The sequence below is a fragment of the Colletotrichum graminicola genome, assembly GCF_000149035.1.
Source record: "Colletotrichum graminicola M1.001 genomic scaffold supercont1.49, whole genome shotgun sequence".
Classification (NCBI taxonomy): Eukaryota; Fungi; Ascomycota; class Sordariomycetes; order Glomerellales; family Glomerellaceae; genus Colletotrichum; species Colletotrichum graminicola.
Genome location: NW_007361053.1, coordinates 260,821 through 279,418, shown reverse-complemented (window position 1 = coordinate 279,418; position 18,598 = coordinate 260,821). Strand labels below are relative to the sequence as shown.

Genomic DNA, 18,598 nt, shown 5'->3' with positions numbered 1-18,598 from the left:
CAAGAAACCCCGCCCAGTATATCTTATCGGCCAAACAAGCCAGTCAGGCCGATGAAGCTTCAAATACGAATCCTTAGACCAGCATCACAATGTCTAGAGAAGGCCCCCCTTGATCCAGAAGAAACCACAACGCCGCCTTTCCTACTGACGCAAATCCCAAAAATTGAAGGACCCCCGGATCAGTTCGCCTTGCTCGGGTCCTGGAAAAAGATGACCTGGACCGTCACGTCGTCCCTGACGTTCCTGGACAAGGGGGCATACGCGAGCGCGGCGCCGATGAAGAGGGTCCTGCGCTTGCCGCCGAGGGCGTTCTTGATCAAATGCACGGCGGCGTTGTCGAGGTCCTCCACCACGAAGTGCTCGGGCGTGGCGGACCAGTTGGGCCAGCCGTCGGACGTTTCGAAGGCGCTGGGGGTGGCGGGCGTGCGCGCCAGCTTGTCGGCGGGCGTCTTCTCTCCGGCCTTCTTGGCCGAGAGCCACTGCGAGACGCACTCGACGGCGTGCTCGGACGAGATGTGGTCCCACAGGCCGTCCGACGCAAGGATGACAAAGTCCGGGCCTTGGATCTTGGTCGTGGTCACGACGGGCGCGGCCGTCATGTACGGCGGGGTCGCGTACTTGGGACGCGGGGCGGTGCCGAAGAAGTTCAGGTGGGTGTGCTTGATGAGGTCCTCGGACCACTTCCATCGGTGGTCGCCAAAGGCGCGGGTCACGGCGATGCCGAGCAGGCGGCCGCTCTTCTTGTCGAGGATGCCGTCCTCGCCCGGGTGCTCCTTGGTGATGCGGTCGAACTCGTCCTGGTTGCGGCCGGTCTGGTCCTTGGAGAGCTCGAGAGCGGAGTGGGACGAAGAGCCGGGCGCGGCGGAGCCCAGGACGGCGCGCGAGTCGCCGGTGCAGGCGACGCGGATGGTCGAGGTGGCCGGGTCGAAGATGGAGAGCAGGGCGCAGGAGCCGGCGATGGCGGGGGCGATGGCGGCCATCACCCTCGAGTCGGCGGGCTCGACGACGCCTGCTTTGAGGCCGTCGACGGCCTTGGCGGCGTTGGCCATGATGAGGTCGTCGAGGTCGGTGAAGGCCTTTGCGACGGCGGCCTCGACCGCGACGTCGTCGGCTCCGGGCTGCAGCTGGGCGATGGAGGACGACACGGCGGGGATGAGGGCGCTCTTGAGCAGCAGCGAGGTTGCCCACCCACTGGTTGGAGATTTTAGTTGTCTTGTCCCGTCTGCGAAGCGGATTCGAGGTGGAAGGGAGAGACTCACGCGTGGCCGTCGTAGACGCCGTTGAAGAGGGCCTGGGAGCTCCCCACCCCCGGGGCGAGAGAACACGCCATGTAGTCCTCGACCGGATGGTTGCTGGCCACCCTCGCTGCGTGGACGTGGGCATCTTTGCCGGGTCCGGCACTGAACGAACCCACAAATACGTCCTCGCGAAGCTTCGCATCGGCCTTGGCGAAGCTGCCCTCGTCAACCGGCGACTTGGCCAGCGCCTCGAGGTCGACGGGCCCGGGGCCGAGACTGGGAATGACGGCGCTGGATTTGCCCTTCTTCCCGTCGCGGAGCAGGGATGAGATGGCCCATCCGCCGGCGCCGGAGAGGAGGAACACGCCAATGAGCTGGGGTGCGCGGAGAGAGGAGCCGTCTACGCCGCCGCCGCCGCCGCCGCTCGTGTAGGGACGCGACCAGCGTGGGGTCGAGGGGCGGCCGGCGGTTCGCGCGGGGATGCGGAGGGCGGCCCCGGCGTTGGGGCGACATGCACGCTGCAGCAGCATCATGTTAATGGCTGTCCGTTTCTTACGCAGTAGTGTTTTCGACGACCAGGCGGCACGTGTCCTTTACCTCGGGGGATATGTCAGTCGATGCTGGGTTTGGGTTGAATGGCAGACAGACAGAACAAGATGAAAACACGGATGAATGAGGGGGGAAAGAGGCTTGCAAGAGGGTTCAAGAAGAGAGCGTAAGAAGATGAAGCTGACGCGAGAAGGATTCGTTGCCGTGGCAGACGCTCGCGTATCCATCATCCCCCTTGCTATCTCACTCTGACTCTCACTCTCACTCTCACTCTCACTCTAGAAACCTAGCGGAGCACGGACTGCGGATCTCACGGCGCCTGTCGGCATTTTCAAATAGCCTTGACATAATCTGACCGGTGAGATAAGTAAGCCTAGAGCTAGATAGAATCAGCCTCGATGACGACAGGGTTGGTGGGAGAGAGCAAGAGGGTCTATTCATCTTACAGTGAGGGCTTCGTCGATTGGCCAAGCGCTGGTGCATGTGCATGTGTCACGCGATCAGATGCCAAAACAGGTCGTTCACGCGTTGGTCCAACATTGTCATGAAACATTGTGAGTGCGACATTTAAACTCATGATTCTCGCGTCGTTTTTCTATAGTGGCTGTTGTATTTTCATACAGCTCACTGTGGTTATGCGGTCAATGTCGTGTCTTCAAGTTTGCGGTGCATGTGCCCCTCGCACGGAATGAAACCCCCCTCACTCACTGTCGAGCTTCATCTCACCATGATCGCATGCCCTTCAAAGAATAGAAGAGCTCAAAAGTCGCGTCAACGCCGTGTTTTGGATTCGATCGATTCACAGTATTCCTCTCAAGCACTCGAGAGGCGATTTGAAAGTTCATCCCTCCGTGTTTGCACCTGGCTGGGTGAAGGTACCCAAGGGATTGCATCAACACGTGGACAAGACGACGGATACCCAGGTAGCAACAGAGCTCGGTACTTGGTGGGGAACACTTCTCCGTTTATGGAAGAAGAACTTTATTGACAAACGGGAGTCGGTAGAAGCAGGTTGGTACCAAGGTCCTTGATACCTATCCAGGCCATGCTCTACGAGTAGTACGACCGGCCTAGTCAACCTGTGTGTAGCTATCTTTCACGACTGACCACGGAACTCAACTCACGATGCCAGTAGCACAGCCTCGAGAGCCCGAACCTCGCCGAGAACAAAATGAATATAATTCATGCGCGTTTCGCTCAAATCCCATTTACGTTGCCAACTCTCCATTTCATAGACCAGCCTCGTCAACCGGGATCGCCGACTTGTTGAAGCTCTTCATCGGCTTCAAGCCCCAGCGCCCAAACATGGCGTTATCCTCATCCCAGCTGTTGCAGTCCGTCGTCAGCATCTTCTCCCCCGTGAAGATGGCGTTGGCGCCAGCCATGAAGCACATGGCCTGCTGCTCCTCCGACATGGTCTTGCGCCCGGCCGCGATGCGGATGATGGTGGCAGGCATGATGATGCGGGCAGCCGCGATGGTCCGGAGCATGCTAGAGAACTGGATCGGTGTCCGGTCGCCCAGAGGGGTGCCCTTGATCGGCACGAGGGCGTTGACGGGGAAGCTTTCCGGGTGCGACGGCAGCGTCGAGACGGTGTGCAACAGGCCGACGCGGTCCTCGGACGACTCGCCCAGCCCGAGGATGCCGCCCGAGCAGACGTTGATGCCGGCGTCGCGGACGTGGCCCAGCGTCTTGAGGCGCTCGTCGTAGCTGCGGGTCGAGATGACGGACGGGTAGAACTCTCGGCTGGTGTCGACATTGTGGTTGTAGGCCGTCAGGCCGGCCTCCTTGAGCTCCCGCGCCTGCTGCTCGTCGATCATGCCGAGCGTGACGCAGACCTCCATGCCCATCCCGCGCACGCCGCTGACCATCTCCTTTATGTTCTTGAGGCTGTTCTTGCGGCCGCGCATGTCCCTCCACGCGGCGCCCATGCAGAACCGCGTGCTGCCGTTCTCCTTGGCCTTGCGCGCCGCCGCGAGGACGGACTCGACGCTCTCGACCTTCTTGGCCTTCAGGCCCGTGCCGTCCTGGTACCGGGTCGACTGGGCGCAGTAGGAGCAGTCCTCGGTGCAGCCGCCCGTCTTGATGTTCATGAGGGTGCAGAGCTGGACCTCGGCGGGGTTGTGGAATCGGCGATGGACGGAACCCTGGTCGGCGGGCTCGGGTCAGCCGTGCTCGAGATTATCCGCTTGGCGGCAGAGAGAGAACTCACAGCTTGGAAGGCCAGCTCCATCAGGGGCTGGTAGTAAATGGCGGAGATCTCATCCTTCGTCCAGTCGTGTCGAACGGTGGTCGCGCTGGCAGCCTTCTGCAGTATCTTCTTGGCTTCGATGGCTCGCTGCGCCGCGGCCAGTTCGGAGCCCTGCGCCGGCGGCGGAGGTGCAGGCGCGACGCCGACGGCTTCCGCGACCGAAGACATGCATGCTCGCGGCACCACCGGGAGCTGCCTGCGAGGGGTCTTTGAGCAAAGCGGGGATCGTTCGACCTCTACTCGACGAAGGCCGCGGAGAGCGGCGGCTCTGGCGATGACTACGGCGTTGGCCTTCATACTTGCTCGCAGCCCCGGCTATCACTAGGACCTTGATGATGGAGTGAAATTGACTTCTTCAACAGAACATCGACGCTCAAATCGTCTCGAAAAATCCGCTGTTGTTCGTCTATCTTTCGACGGACGACACTCAATGGTATAACTCCAGCCGTCAGCTTCGAGCTATCGAAAGTGAGGGGTCAAGGGTTTTGAAGCTTAGGGCTTCCGCCTCATCCCCACGGGATTCGTTCGATCGGGTTCCCCTACATGCTTCATGTACCTAATTCGGTCCGGTTGAAGCAGTACTTCGACTGAGACAAGCGCGCCGCACTGTTCCAACGGTACCGTCGGCTAGAGAGGCATCTTAGTTTGGGCTAGGAGACCTCCTGCAGCTTCGGTTAAGCTGACGTGACCCCAGGATTTCAGGGATTGGTGGAAACCATCGGTGGAGCGGTTGAGAGGGCAGGGAGAGGAGGGAGAGGCGGGAGGAGGTCAGCTTGAAAAGCAACATTACAATAGGGCCGCCAACCCACATCTACCATGTAAACTATGATGGTTGGTAGGTGCAGATGCGACAATATGGAGCTTAAGCTCTTCTCGCTTGGAAATCCTTGGCTTTCATTCTCAGCTCACGGAACCCCCCAACAAAACCCCGCCGAGTGTTGGGCGAGCTGCGAGCCTGACTGAACGATTCAGTTGACGCTCAAGGGTCAAGCTTCAGCAAAAGCGGAGACTATCACAATCTCGAAAACTCTCACACCACCGGCTAATACAGTAGCTTTGGAGATGGTTCTTCTCACAACTCGGAGACCAGGAATAATAATAGGAGCGTTTACGGACGTCGAGGTTGGGTTCGAATTGACATGAGCTATAGGGAACCCCGCGAGGCCTGTTTACCAACAACACTGAAGAACCACTAACAACATGACGAGAAATCGATCGATCTTAGAGGTGACATTTACGTACAAAAAGAATCTTGTCGATAAGGTTTTACCAGCTTTTTTTTACTTTTTTTACTTTTTTTATATTTGAGAGAAATCTTTAAAGATGAAATATACCTCCAGTAATTGACTGTATGTTCCAGGAAGGTTAGTCCCCTATCGCGTGGAGATTATAGTTCAATCTAGGATGATACTGTAATAACTCTTATCCAGTCCTACTCGTACAAGTTCCCGCTCACATATTTCAAGCCCGTATCGCACGCGACCGTAAGAACCACTCTTCCGGGACCAAGGTCGTTGAGTCCCGTCGAAGTGCCAGTCAAGATGCCCTTCTCTTTCGCGACTCTGCGACACATCTCGTACGCCTCCTCTTCGGGGTATGCGCGGATCACATCGTATAGTGTGCTGTCGAGCAGAGGCGGTATGAGCCCGGGTCCAATTCCTTCGATGCCATAAACGCCCTTTGTCCCTTGGCTCAAGGGCGGTGCCGACGACGGCTCGACAACCACGACTCGAGTACCAGGACGCGCAGCTTTGAGCACCTTCGAAGTGCCCATAGCCATTTAAGCTCCTCCGGCGGCACCACAAAGCGCGTCGATCCCCTGAGGCAGTCGCCGAGTTTCCCATAGCCCACGATGCAGTCCTTGTTGTTGAACTGGTCCGCGGCGTAATAAGCCTTGTTTTCCTCCACGATTGTTTTGGCCCGTTTCACAATGGTAGCAGAGAGGTGCGGCGTGATCTTGCCGTTGTGGCTGTGGACGTTCTCGACCTCGGCGCCAATCGCAGCCATGGTCCGCAGCTTTTCTGTCGCAAACGCGTCAGAGCAGACTGCAATGAACCGGTAACCCTTGAGGCTGCATACCAAAGCGAGGGACGACTCAGTGCTGCCGCCGGTAACCTCGAACCCGGTTGGATGTCGCCCCGGTATTCGGCTTCTTCGACGATCCCTTTAGCCAGACGGTCTTTATAAGACCCCATGGGGTTGAGGGCTTCGAGTTTGACGTACACGCTAGCGCATCCTTCTGGAACTACGCGTCGGAAGCGCACGCACGGCGCGTTGCAGATTGCGTCGAGGACCGTATCGACAAGGGCCGGGACGCGTTACTAAGGCATGGTCTAAAATTAGGGGTGACAGTACTTTAATATGTGGAAACGGAGGTAGTAGGAACATAGCTATCGCTTTCGAGTCTCAAAGGCATCGTGGTCTTTATGGAATTTCCTGGAAGAAGTAGGTTCATCTAGTTAGCTTAGTAGATACGATCAATAGCTAGCCTACGGCACAGTCCGGAACGATGCATCTTGAAAGAGGGCTATGGTCCCTTGGGCCAATGAGTGCCAATGAGCGTCCTCCGCGAGACACTGGTCATATCATGTTGATAAAATCAAACCAACAAGAAACGGATCACAGAAGCCGCAAGAACCAGGTTAGATTGTGGAGTGATCTGGACAAGCATGCTCATACTGCATGTGTACTCGATGTCAAGGTAAGCAGACTCTTGCTTATGGGACCGGAGGGTGCTCTGAACGCACCCGAGCTACAATTGTAAACAGCTCGTCTCAACTACGAGACTTGAATGCTTTGCGCTGAGAGTCACTTGATTAAATGCGCTCGGATCTGTTGGTCACCATAAAAAGCCAGCCATTGGTCTATTGCGTCATCCCAGAGCGATGAGGACCGATAATCAGCTACATGATAAGACGGCCGAAGATGAGAGGCAGCAAAAGGGTCCGTGAGCCTTGGCTGCCGGATCTCGTTCAAGTCGGCATCATAGCGTACAGTCAGACATGCGGGATGAGCGAAGAGTCTAGAAGGCAGCTGTCCAACGGTTCTGGAAACCGCTTCAAATACCTACCCGAGTGTAGTCGTTTCCGCCGTAGTCTTATATAACTGTCTTGTGCGCGCGTTTCTTTGGACCATGTATTTTAGTTTCCTGATCGCTCCGTCTTAGGTTCAACTCCGTACCGTCATCGAATTGTTGTGCAGTCTTACTAGTCCTTTCCCCAACATTCAACAAGAGCAACTGGAGATACCATGGGCTCTCATGGCGAATACTCGGTCCCGCAAGAGGCAGAAGCCGTTTTACAACACGGGATCCTGAGCAATCCGTTGATGAAAGATTTGCCAAGTGACCTCAAAGCTCTCAGTCAACATGTCAAATTCGAGGGCTCGCCCAAGCCAAGTGTCCCAATCAACTGGAAATTCGCAGAGAGCATATCGGCCCTGAAGGGCCTCGAGGCGACAATGCTCAATCGTCTTCTGCAGAATAAATACAAGGCCGAGCCGCTCGATGTCACTATCAACACGTAAGGACGCCTGCGCAGGGGCGTGGACCCATTACCCCATCGTTGAAACCCTTTCACATCAATCAAGTAAGAAGATGCTGACGTAGAAAGCGACCACGCGAGCTTGTTCTTCTTTTCACCTTTGCTAGCCCAACTCATCGGTAAAGATGGAAAATTCACGCCCATGGCGCTCATGAACTTCGTGCCAGAGGCAATGAAGATGTTCCCTGAAACAGACAAGCATAGAACCGCTGCGAGCCTCCACCGAGCCCTTGTCACCAACATGTACAAGACGAAAGACGGCAGATGCTACGAGGTCCACGGCGAGTCTTGGACACTAAGGCTGCTTGATATTCCGGGAATTGCTAACAGTGTTACGACGTAACAGGAGGCATAAATCCCGATCCCACCCTGAAGGCATTGGGCCTCCCCGAGGAAGGCCCGGAAGACGACAACTACGAGACTGTGTTCGAACGGATCCAGAATGTCGTTTCCCAAATGGACTCGAAAGACCTCGACGAGCTCTTGAACGAAAAGGCCAAGCAAGCCGGTACAGTTGCCTGGTCGTCGGACGAGTACTTTGCCAGCGAGCACGGCCAGGCGAACAGCAAGGTGGGGCTCTTCGAGATCAAAAGAGACGAACAGTCGGCGCAGCCTGCCGCCTGGTGGCCCGAGAACGACAGCCTCCCGTCTTCCACGAAACGACCCCTCGCCGGTCTCAAGATCGTCGACCTCACCCGTATCATCGCCGCCCCCGTCGTCTCCCGCGACCTCGCGGAGATGGGTGCGAGCGTCATGCGCGTCACATCGGCCAATATCACCGACATGTCTTCTTTGCACCCAGACCTCAACTGGGGCAAATGGAACTGCCACCTGGACCTGACTAAGGACGGGGATAAGGAGAAACTAAAGGCCCTGATTCGGGATGCCGATGTTGTAGTGGACGGATACAGACCTGGTGTCATGGAAAAGCATGGCTTCAGTCGACAGGACGTCTTCGACCTGGTCAAGGACCGCCAGCGCGGCATCATTCACCTCCGAGAAAATTGCTACGGCTGGCATGGACCTTGGCAGAAGCGAGGCGGATGGCAGCAGATCAGTGATGCTGTGAGCTCAAAAGTACTGTATAACTGTGGTGATTTTACTAACACATGGTGTGTTTAGTGTTGCGGTGTTTCACTGGCTTACGGAAAGGCAATGGGACTCGACGAGGCGGTCACTCCTGTCTTTCCAAACTCCGACTACTGGTAGGCCCCTTGAGACTAGTTCATCCGGAAAGTTGAACAAAAGCTAATCGGGGGACAAAGCGCCGGGGTATGTGGCAGCACAGCTGTTCTCGACGCTTTGATGAGACGGGCCGAACACGGTGGCAGCTACGGCGTTGACGTAAGTTTGCCGTTTGTTGAACCTTGACATTCTAAGCCCGATTGTATCCATCTTCCCGGACGCTTTTCGCTAACGGCGCAGATCTCGCTCAACTACTATTCCCAATGGCTCGTACGCTCATGCGGGACGTACCCCGAACCGGTGTGGAAGGAAGTCTGGGAACGCCACGGGTCTCCCGTCTTTCGCCATTTCCACACCATGGCCCACACCGTCCCCATCATGTCGAAGCTCCTCCACGAGCACGACTCCAAGACCCTGTTCCAACCGCACTTCTTCGAGATTCGTACGTCAAAGGCAGTGGGAGGCACGTTTTGGGTCGTGAAGCCTGTTTTGCAGTTCGACAATAATGCCGTCGAGATGGGTTACAATGTGGGCACGAGGGGCAACGGTGTCGATGAACCAATCTGGCCCACTGACCTAGCCGTAGAGGTAGTGAAGAGCTAGGCGGAGAGTATGTTCTGCTTAGAAGAGGGTGTTGGTACGGAATTTTTTATCTGAAGGAGATTGGACAGAAAATTCTTCAATGCTATTGTTTTCCAGGAGGCGTAATCAAACTATCTGATTACCATGCATAGAAAGATATCTCTCGTACTCTCCACCTAACGGTTTGTTGACGCCAATTACAACAAGCCTCAGTAGTACCTTTCGCCCGTTTGCAACACCTTTTAGACTGTGGCCAAGGAATTTCTACCAGTGTGTGTTTTCAGTTTGGCCATACAGGTCGATGGCGTGTTCCATAATCTCACCTAGTATAGCGAACCATTTCAGTTGATGTGGGATCTCTCAGTCCCATCCGTGTCTCCTCACTGATGCAGTAGTCTAGACAATTAGGTATTACTTAGCCTTTGGGCACCAGCCGGTCTTGGTCAAGCAGGATGTCGCAAGATGTCGCAAGGGAGAGGGCGATGGTCGATGAACCTTTCACTGACAGCTTGCAACAACATACGAGTAAGATCTTGACTGCAGTGGGTTAGGACGACGTCTGGGGCATTTAAATCCATGTCGCTGGTAGCTGAGGGTCCCGTTTTTGCGTTAATCAAGGTTCACTCGGAGTCCAAATAGACTAGGTGACACTTACAGCCCTTTACCGAACATCAAGAGTAACCCTGACCCTTTGTAGTTAAAGTTGCAGAAATCCGAAATTGGACCCGACAACGGCCGATCTGAACCATAGACTTAGATCGGTGCATGACTGGAAGTTGCGTTCGTCAGGAAACTAACTGCCTGGATGTTCGAGCCATCTTCGACCTTCGGGCCTCTGGAAAAGCCCGATGGCCGATGACCAATCTTCAGAGGCCGCATCATTTCGTCCGAGGACGGCCGCTGACGTCCTCAGTCTGCTTTCTGGGCGCGCCTCACTCTCTAACCCAATCATAAGGGCCTGTATAACAAAGGAAGACACCGCGACTACAACCGTTTCGCAGGGACGAGGGCTGAAGCTGGCAAGCGGAGCGAGTTCTGGGCTGATCACCAGCTCAGTCCGGCCCAGCAGCCAAACACCCATTCAAGTCGGCACAAGACACGTTCCGGTCGGGCTCCGTCAAACACACTTTTCTACAGCTCACGATGTCAGAAACACCCCCATCGTCTGCGCACGCGCTTTACGTTGACAAAGACTGCAATCTGAAAGCCATCCGCAATGTCCCAGTGCCCGAGCTCGTGGACGGCGAAGTTGTGGTGAAAGTGCTCTACTCAGGAGTCAACTCCGCCGACGTCAAACACGGTCCGATCTTGGGAGTGCGTCCCACCATCCTCGGCTACGACTTTTGCGGCCGCGTGGCGCAATCTGCGCCGACCTCCGGCTTCAGGGTCGGTGATCTCGTTGCCGTCTTCACGCCCACAGGCGTCGGCAAGCCCTCGAGGTACGGCGCCCACCAAGAGTACCTCAGCTGCCCAGAAAACTTCATGTACAAGGTGCCGGAGAACCTCCCCCCAACGCACGCCGCCAGCCTAACCACGGTCGCCCCGACGGCTGCCGATGGGCTGTACAACATTGGCTTGCCCAATAGCCAATATGTGAGACAGGCGGAAGAGTCTTTTGAGGACGTTGCCTATCTCTCTTCTGTTTTATCCCCGTGTGGTTTTCCGAAGGCGCTTATTTGTCTGCAAGGACCTGGATGAGTATCCATTCTGGACCGTTGTGTTGGTGCTGTGTTGAAAGAGGTATCCGGCTATATCGTTGAATACTTCATTGAACGACTGGCAACAGACCAAAACATGCACCATCACGTACAGCAAGACCAGCACGTTGTGTACATAGTATAGGCGAGTCCGGGATCGGGCCCTTCCGCGGTGGGGATGGCTATGCCATGTTACCGGGCGCCCGTCGGCGGACGCAGGCCGACGATAAGCACTTATTCCCGGTCAAGCTCCGGTCTAGCGCCGGTCTGGCAGCCGGCGACGTTATCTCGGGCCTATCACATGTTGGCATCCCCGCTTGGCCTCCACACCGCATACTCCGGGTCGGCAACACAAAGGCCGCGCTCGGCTCCTCGATCGGCTGGTGTGTCTGTCCCCCCCCCCACACCAACAGAATCCCGCAGGATTTCTGTCATTTTGCGTCTATCTCTGGTATCTCTCTCTCTGTCTCTCTGTTGGCTGCTCATTTACTCACTTACGAAGACTCTCATCCACTCATTTCCATCTACCAGCTTCCAGACACACCTACTTCCTCAGCCACCCACACACTCTCCCCCCATCGGTGTGTTAACCACTCACCATCTGCAGATATCGGTCAACGGTGGCGCTCCACCTGATCCCTTTTTTTCTTGCGGAGACCCAAAGACGGAAGGTCCATCATCTTTTCTGACCAAATAGCGGGGATTCTGCCCGTCTTCCGCAGCGGCCAACGATCAAGTTACCTTTCCCCACGGAATCCCAGCAATCCGGCCAACGATAGCGGAAACAGAACCGACTTTTCATCCTTTAACCGTCTTGTTTCCCTCCCCGCCTCCTCCTCTCCCCCGGTTTCCCATAGTCGCGCCGTCCGTCCCTCTTTCGTCTGGTTCCCGATCCTTTCTCTCCAGCAGCGACCTTCCCAGTTTTGTCAAAAGTTTACTTGAGCTTCCAAAAGAAACCAAGCTGCTCTGCTGGCCCACGTAATCGCGCGAATCAGAGAACCACTCTCGGCCGCCCCCTTGTGACTGAAGACTTAACCGTGCCATAAACAATCCCCCCAATATGGCCGTAGATGCAGACGAACGGACGCCCCTCCTCAAGGTCGGTGCCGGCGCCGTGAAGCGGGTCGGCCGCGGCCTGTGGTCTCCCGCGAACCGCATCCTCTTCGCCGGGTTCCTCGTGTCCCTAACTCTGGGCATCACCCAAGTCCCGTACGTGATACACCACCCCTAGCGCACCGGGACCACTGCAAAGAGAGAGAGAAAAAGAGACATTGTCAATCGAGGGGAGAGGTGCGAAACTGACAACGGCCGCAGCATCATCTACGTCTTCCGCGTCATGGCCTGCGAGACCTTCTACAACGGCCGCGCGCCCTTCGACGGCCCCGCCGCCGACATGTGCCACCGCCGCGAGATTGACGCCAACACGGCCCGCCAGGTGTCGATCCTCGGCATGACCACCTCCGTCTGCGGCATCCTTAACCTCTTCATCTGTGGCGACCTCATCAAGCGCTGGGGCACCCGCTGGGCCCTCATCAGCCAGACGGGCTTGCTCTGCATCCGCGTCTCGTGCCAGATCATCGCCGTCTCCACCGGCGGCCAGAGGGGCATCGACTTGATGCAGTACACGCAGCTGATCGGCATCGTCGGAGGACCGCGGGGATACATGTAAGTGGGAGCGAACCGGCACCCGTTATCCATCCCTCCTCCCCAAAAGCCGGTAGGCGGGCGCTAATGCGGCGGTGATCACCAGGCTTGTGCTAAACACCGCCGTGGCGGAGGTCGTCGAGAGAAGAAAACATACGGGCGTCTTTGGCCGGCTGCAGGGCGCTGTGATGATTGGTACCGCCATTGGCTACCTCCGTAGGTACCGCGCTGTCTCTCCTTCGACGCCCAACTAATCGTCCCTCTAGTCGGTGGTGTTCTGGGCGATGTGTTCGGCATCGTCAGTCCCTTTGTCACCGCCGTCGGCTGCTTCGCTGTTGCGACGACTTACGGCGCCATCTTCTGGCCGGCGCCGCCCGAGCAGAACGACGAATCAGCGACCAAGACCACCCCTGGGGCCTCCGGGTTCCTGGCCCCGATCAAGGTTCTCATGCCTCAGAAGTACCGCCTCGAGTCAGGCAAGGTTGTCAGAAACTACGGGCTTGTCTTCCTGGCTCTCGGCATCTTTTTCGGTGTGGTGAGTGCAGACATGAGACTACCGACTTTTGCCACACACCCTCTAGATGGGCTTGCTGACCCCGATGTGCACTACAGTTCGCCACGGGATATGCTCCGATTCTCATCCAGATGTACGCGACTTCCCGCTTCAACTTTGGCACCACGGAGAACGGCATCCTCATGTCAGGCAACTCGTGGATCCGCGGCATCTTCCTCATGTTCATCTTTCCGGAAATCATCGACGCCGGCCGGAGGTGGTTCGCCGCCTCGTCTCACTCCGGGGCTCTCCAGAAGACGCTCACCCAGGAAGAGCGCAACCTCATCCCGACCCATCCCGAGGACATGGACCCGGTGCCCGGCTTGATGAACGCCGCAGAGCCGACCAAGGCGCCGCCCGAAGAGGAGGACGAGGACAGCACCTTTGACTTGTTCTTCCTGCGGTGGAGTCTGGTGGTTGATGGAATCGTCACTTCCCTCGCCGCGTGGGCGACCAAGGGGTGGCACGTCTATGCTGGTGAGTTCTCTAGCATCACGTCGGCTAATAACCCACTCCGCAATACTAAGATTTGGTCACAGCTGCCTTTCTGCTACCATTCGCGTCCGGATCAGCCCCGGCCGCCAAGGGTGTCATCACAGAGATGTGCCCGCCACACATGCGTCAAGACGCTTTGAGCGCCATCACCCTCGTCGAGAGTGCAGCCACTCTGACGACGCAGGGTATATTTGGCTTGGTGTTTGCCACGTTATCGGAAATGGGCAAGCCCAACCTGACATTCTTCGTCAACGCGGTGAGTTTCCTGACCCACATGTTCTCGGTCAGTCCTGGTGCTGATGATGGTCGTACAGGCCCTCGCCGTCGTCGCCGTTGGCGTTCTGCTCCTGGCGCATTACCCCCCTCCCAATGCCAAGAGGCTTGAGGACGAAGAGGCTGAAGACAACAGTGTCCAGGGCTAGGTACATCGACGATTTGTAAGACATATTCGAAAGGCGTTGACGCCCGACTTCGGCTATCGAGACAAAACAGGCGGGTCTCGGAGCTGCCTCTATATACGAAGGCACAAGCGAAAGGGCGTTCCCCTAATAAAAGTTTCGGTATCTTTTGTTTTTGTTTTTCACTCACACACAGCGGCATACTATCTAGATTTCTTCGGACTGTTCAGCAGGTAATTGTCTTGAAGAACTCGGGGGAGCGTCGCTCCGTCGGTGAGTTGGCTATGTGTATTTTAGAGCACTAACATTAGGACCTCTGGGTTGGGTTTGTGCACATAGAGATTCAGAGGAAAATCAAGTCATGTTTACTGAAGAACCCGGCATATTAGAGAGTTACTAACGCCTTGATATATGCATTGATACCGTGGCTTCTCTTCTCAGTTCGAGAGAGCCTAATGCAGTCACTGGATGAATACAGGTATGAAAGTCAATGGGGGACATGAGAAATAGAAGTCTATGTCCACGTTGTTTGTTCTGAATAAAATGAACTACTTGCCAGGCCTGCCTACCACGATTTTTGACGATTATCCACTTGAGGAATTCCATGTAAGCTAATATGTATCTTCCGCCTTGGTGTTGCCTAAACAGGAGGCTGTGCTGACAATGTGTCGCCTCCCATGTCGCCTTGTGATTCGCCCACCCGCTGGCATGCAGCCTTAGTGTATGCCTCGTGAGTGACTTATATCGGCATAGCCTGGCGGGGCTTCAAGTTTATGAAATGGAGGGTTTCCGAAATTGGGCGTAGAAGTGGATGTTGCATATCCCCCGGTCACATAAAACTTGCAGCCAGACTACTTCAAACAACATAATTAGCCAAACTTACCTTGCAACTTAGGAAGGACGACAGGTCAGCAGCCATCTTGACATAAACGCCAGTTTCAAGTCTATTCCGAGAAAACTGCCTCAGAGCCCTCAAATAATGCAAATCAATTCAGCGTCACTGTTGCGCTCTCTCCGCGGTGTTGCACAAGCCGCCAAACTCCCAGAGGCGGACATTGAGCCTATCGCCCAACGTCTGTCTTCCTCGGCTAGGTGTCTTACTGTCACAAACTGGCAAGTTTTGCTTCAAAATGAGACATCAAACAAAGACGAGAACTCGTTCCACGATGCTGTTCTCACACTTGCCCTGGCAGTCTCTTTTCTGCGCGAGACAGCGCGTCAGAATCGACCAGCATCGCCCGAAGACCTCGCACAATGCTGGGACATGATCTACCGAGCCATCAGTTGCGAAACCTCGCCAGCCTTCACAGCAGCACGAAGCGCTCAGGGTTTCCTCTCCGTCGCGTTGTGCAGCCTCGTCAAGGACGGCCGCATCGACGAGCTTTTCCGTCTGCACGTCTGGCTGCCGGATGGCAAGCGCGGCAACCCCGACTTCAAACTGCACTCGCATCAGCCTTTTGCGCAGAGCTGGATCCTCGCAGGCGAGGGCGAAGATCACACCTGGGAGGTTGAGCCAGTTGAGGACCCCACAGAAGCTACGCATGCCGGTTACGTCCTTGCGTGGGACGACGGGAAGGGGCAAAACAGCACGTACAAGACCCATCAGTCGTCCTCGACTGTCAGGAATACGGGGAGTCTCTTCAGGGCGATGGAGACCCAGTCGGAGGTTCATTGTCGGGACTCAACGTACACGGTCCCGGCTGCCGCTTTTCACACCTCCGAGGTTGCAGCCGACGCCCTTCACGCCACGCTGTTCTTTTTCGACTCACATCGCGGCTTCGTCAAAGACGCCGGTGTTCTCGGGCCTAAACACGGAGATGCCTTTACACAGCTGCGAGATCCCGCGGGTATCTCGCCCCGGGAGCTGGTAGAGGCAGTAGAAACTGCTCGCTTACGGGCGCAGTAATGGTGGTAGTCGTTGATTGTTTAAGCTGGGGTACTGTCTGAGGGTGTTGTGAGAGGCATATTCTCGCATGACATAGTACAAGAATTTATGAGGTGGAGTTAAAAGGCATTCATATTCCAGGTGAACGAAGCCATTCAAGTGGCAGGCGGGTGTACCGTTACGAGGATTTTAAGGTCTCCCTGAGGCTGAATAGTCAGTAACCATCAAAGTCAGTAAAGATTGCTCGGATGCCTTAATGACCCTTGAGACCTGTTGCTGGATCCTACCAATCAGTCCTAAAACTTTTAGGTGGTATTTGAACCACTTGTAGCAGCGTAAACCTCATCATAGTATAGAAGGGGGTTCATGAAGCCCGGAGGTAGTGTTGAGTCGTCATACATTTGCTGGTCCACGACCTTTGGGAGTAATGGGTCACTTTAGTAGGATATACGAAGAGCATGCTATGTTAAATATCGAGCTAGGACTCAGTGATGGTATGCAGTATTGTAGTCCTGTTACCATTAAAGGAGGAGAGAAGGCTGACGAGGTTTTCCCTGTTTCTCAGCTCGTTTCATTGAGGACGTAGAGGACCATGGCCAGATAGTCAATAAAGGCAATGACATTGGAGTATCAAGCATTTCAACGGATAGGATATTTCTCGGCGGATCATGACGACCCGATTGCACTACGATTCCAAATCCGGGACTAACAGCTACTTGCGGGGTCTTACAGCTCCGGCGCCTTGCTGTTTATTACTCTCGGCTTCGCTTTCACGTAGAAATCCACTGGCCTCAGGTTGAACCACCCATCCTGTTTCAACTCATAGGACGGATCCGCCATTGTGAAGTCCACCTCCTTGATGAGCTTTGCCACGACAACCATGTTCCAGAGCCACGCGTAGTGCTTGCCGATACACTCGCGCTTGCCGTTGCCGTAGTATCTCTTCGCGCCCATCGGGAGCTCGTCGTACTTCACGCCCACCATGCGCTCGGGCTTGAACTCCAAGGGGTCCTCAAACACCGAAGGGTCGCGGTTCACCCCCGCAAGAACAAGAATCATGGGCTGATTGTGCGCGATCTCGTATTGACCCCCGGCAAGCAGAATCGGGCTCTTGTCACCTTCCTTGGGGATGGGTTCGATGTTGAAGCCCGGCGCGGCGAAAGAAAGTCGCAGACCTTCGCGGACGATGCCCTCGATGTAATGGAGCTGCGAAAGGTGGGCGTGAGTCAGCTCGCCGTCGCCGACGACGCGGTCGAGCTCCGCCCGCGCGGTGGTGATGACGTGCGGGTTCTTCAGGAGAAGATAGATGATGGTGCTGACCAGGCCCGGCGCGGTGCTGCTGCCGATGGGCATGGAGACGATCTCATCGACGACCTGCGAGTTGGTCAGGGATTTTCCGGACTCGGGATCCGCTGCGTTGATGAGCGCGGCGAGGAGGTCCTTGCGGTCTGAAGGGTTGGTCCTGCGATGCTCCACCAAGTCCGACGCATAGTTTCTCATCGTCTTCGTGGCCTTTTTGAACTTGCCTCCGAACACAAACCAGTTCAAAAAGCCGGGCCTGTTAGGTCGCTGCATCGCCTCGGATGTCGAGTCCTCCATGCCCTTGAGCATCGGGTGCTCAGGACCGGTCAAGCAGTTGAGCTTCTTGCCAAAAAGCGCCAGCGTCGTCGCCTCCAAGTTCAGTCTATTCAGCTCGCCAATGGCGGACAGCTCATGATTGGGGCCAAGGCCTTTCCACTTCTCGAGCAATTCGTTGGTGGTGCTCACCATGTCGTCGAAGCGCTCCGCCACAGACTGGGGCGTCAGCTTGGGCGCGATGATGCGGTGGGCGACGCCCCAGCTCTCTTCGTGGTCGTAGGCTGTGAAGAGCGCATCGTGGACGGCGTATCTGATCTCAACGATTGGGCCCCCAACGTACTTGCGAAACCGCTTCTCGTCACAGAGCTCTTCGGCTAGGGCAGCCCCAGCAACGAAGACGATGGTGTGCCCAAAGACTTTGATCTGGAAGATCTCGCCGTACTTTTCCGAGAGGGTCTTCAAAGAAGACCAGGTGTTCTTAGGATCTACGTCGAAGATGTTTCCTAGTAGGGGGATACCCGGTGGCTGGGGGATCGGACTCGGCATGGAAATGATTGTATTGTGGCGAATGAAGCTATGTAGGCGGTATCCGCACGAAACGAGAATCGAGATGGTGGGTGTCCATGGGCTCCCAATTTATCAATGACGAGTTCCTTGCCCTGCCAAGTAATTCCAATTATCCCCAGGTCTGAATTGGAATCTCTGTTGTTACCCCTTCGTGTCATTGCCTTCGAACTGTCTCTCATGTGGTCTCACTGAGAACCACGGCAACTTGCTAGCGCGACGGCCCGTAGTCCAATACATGGCTATTATCATTGGATCGGCGGAAGTCGGCGTCAGTGCTTTCCTGCTTCTGGGAAAGCCATGTCTCACAGCCTCAGACTAAGCTGAATTATGCTGATAGTGCCCTCCTTCTGTTACACATGTACGGTTAGATTGACCATTCTCATCAATAGCATGCAGCTTCCGCTGTGTCTGCAACTACGTGTCCCAAGCTCTAT

At 55.8% G+C, this 18,598-nt stretch overlaps 8 protein-coding genes across 8 annotated transcripts; 4 read left to right on the top strand and 4 right to left on the bottom strand.

The window, feature by feature from the left end:
• Positions 1–179: 179 nt before the first annotated feature.
• GLRG_09525 (protein phosphatase 2C) lies at positions 180–1,771 on the bottom strand (the record flags this gene model as incomplete). Its single annotated transcript, XM_008100210.1, has 2 exons — positions 180–1,191; positions 1,260–1,771. 2 exons carry the CDS (start codon positions 1,769–1,771, stop codon positions 180–182), a joined length of 1,524 nt encoding a protein of 507 aa, XP_008098401.1.
• A 1,245-nt stretch (positions 1,772–3,016) lies between these two features.
• On the bottom strand, positions 3,017–4,335 carry GLRG_09524 (biotin synthase; the record flags this gene model as incomplete). The annotated part of the gene is made up of 2 exons (XM_008100209.1): positions 3,017–3,934; positions 4,000–4,335. The coding sequence occupies 2 exons, from the start codon at positions 4,333–4,335 to the stop codon at positions 3,017–3,019; spliced, it is 1,254 nt and encodes a 417-aa protein (XP_008098400.1).
• A 1,001-nt stretch (positions 4,336–5,336) lies between these two features.
• Positions 5,337–6,233, bottom strand: GLRG_09523 (uncharacterized protein; the record flags this gene model as incomplete). The annotated part of the gene is made up of 4 exons (XM_008100208.1): positions 5,337–5,385; positions 5,481–5,797; positions 5,890–6,059; positions 6,161–6,233. 4 exons carry the CDS (start codon positions 6,231–6,233, stop codon positions 5,337–5,339), a joined length of 609 nt encoding a protein of 202 aa, XP_008098399.1.
• A 1,054-nt stretch (positions 6,234–7,287) lies between these two features.
• On the top strand, positions 7,288–9,368 carry GLRG_09522 (uncharacterized protein; the record flags this gene model as incomplete). Its single annotated transcript, XM_008100207.1, has 6 exons — positions 7,288–7,559; positions 7,650–7,854; positions 7,911–8,645; positions 8,703–8,785; positions 8,846–8,924; positions 9,006–9,368. 6 exons carry the CDS (start codon positions 7,288–7,290, stop codon positions 9,366–9,368), a joined length of 1,737 nt encoding a protein of 578 aa, XP_008098398.1.
• Positions 9,369–10,490: 1,122 nt separating this feature from the next.
• Positions 10,491–11,045, top strand: GLRG_09521 (alcohol dehydrogenase GroES-like domain-containing protein; the record flags this gene model as incomplete). The annotated part of the gene is made up of 1 exon (XM_008100206.1): positions 10,491–11,045. The coding sequence occupies one exon, from the start codon at positions 10,491–10,493 to the stop codon at positions 11,043–11,045; it is 555 nt and encodes a 184-aa protein (XP_008098397.1).
• Positions 11,046–12,104: 1,059 nt separating this feature from the next.
• Positions 12,105–14,158, top strand: GLRG_09520 (major facilitator superfamily transporter; the record flags this gene model as incomplete). Its single annotated transcript, XM_008100205.1, has 7 exons — positions 12,105–12,253; positions 12,359–12,709; positions 12,795–12,904; positions 12,955–13,223; positions 13,301–13,718; positions 13,781–13,992; positions 14,051–14,158. 7 exons carry the CDS (start codon positions 12,105–12,107, stop codon positions 14,156–14,158), a joined length of 1,617 nt encoding a protein of 538 aa, XP_008098396.1.
• Positions 14,159–15,398: 1,240 nt separating this feature from the next.
• On the top strand, positions 15,399–16,040 carry GLRG_09519 (uncharacterized protein; the record flags this gene model as incomplete). The annotated part of the gene is made up of 1 exon (XM_008100204.1): positions 15,399–16,040. One exon carries the CDS (start codon positions 15,399–15,401, stop codon positions 16,038–16,040), a length of 642 nt encoding a protein of 213 aa, XP_008098395.1.
• Positions 16,041–16,745: 705 nt separating this feature from the next.
• Positions 16,746–18,143, bottom strand: GLRG_09518 (cytochrome P450; the record flags this gene model as incomplete). Its single annotated transcript, XM_008100203.1, has 1 exon — positions 16,746–18,143. One exon carries the CDS (start codon positions 18,141–18,143, stop codon positions 16,746–16,748), a length of 1,398 nt encoding a protein of 465 aa, XP_008098394.1.
• Between the last annotated feature and the right edge of the window lie 455 nt (positions 18,144–18,598).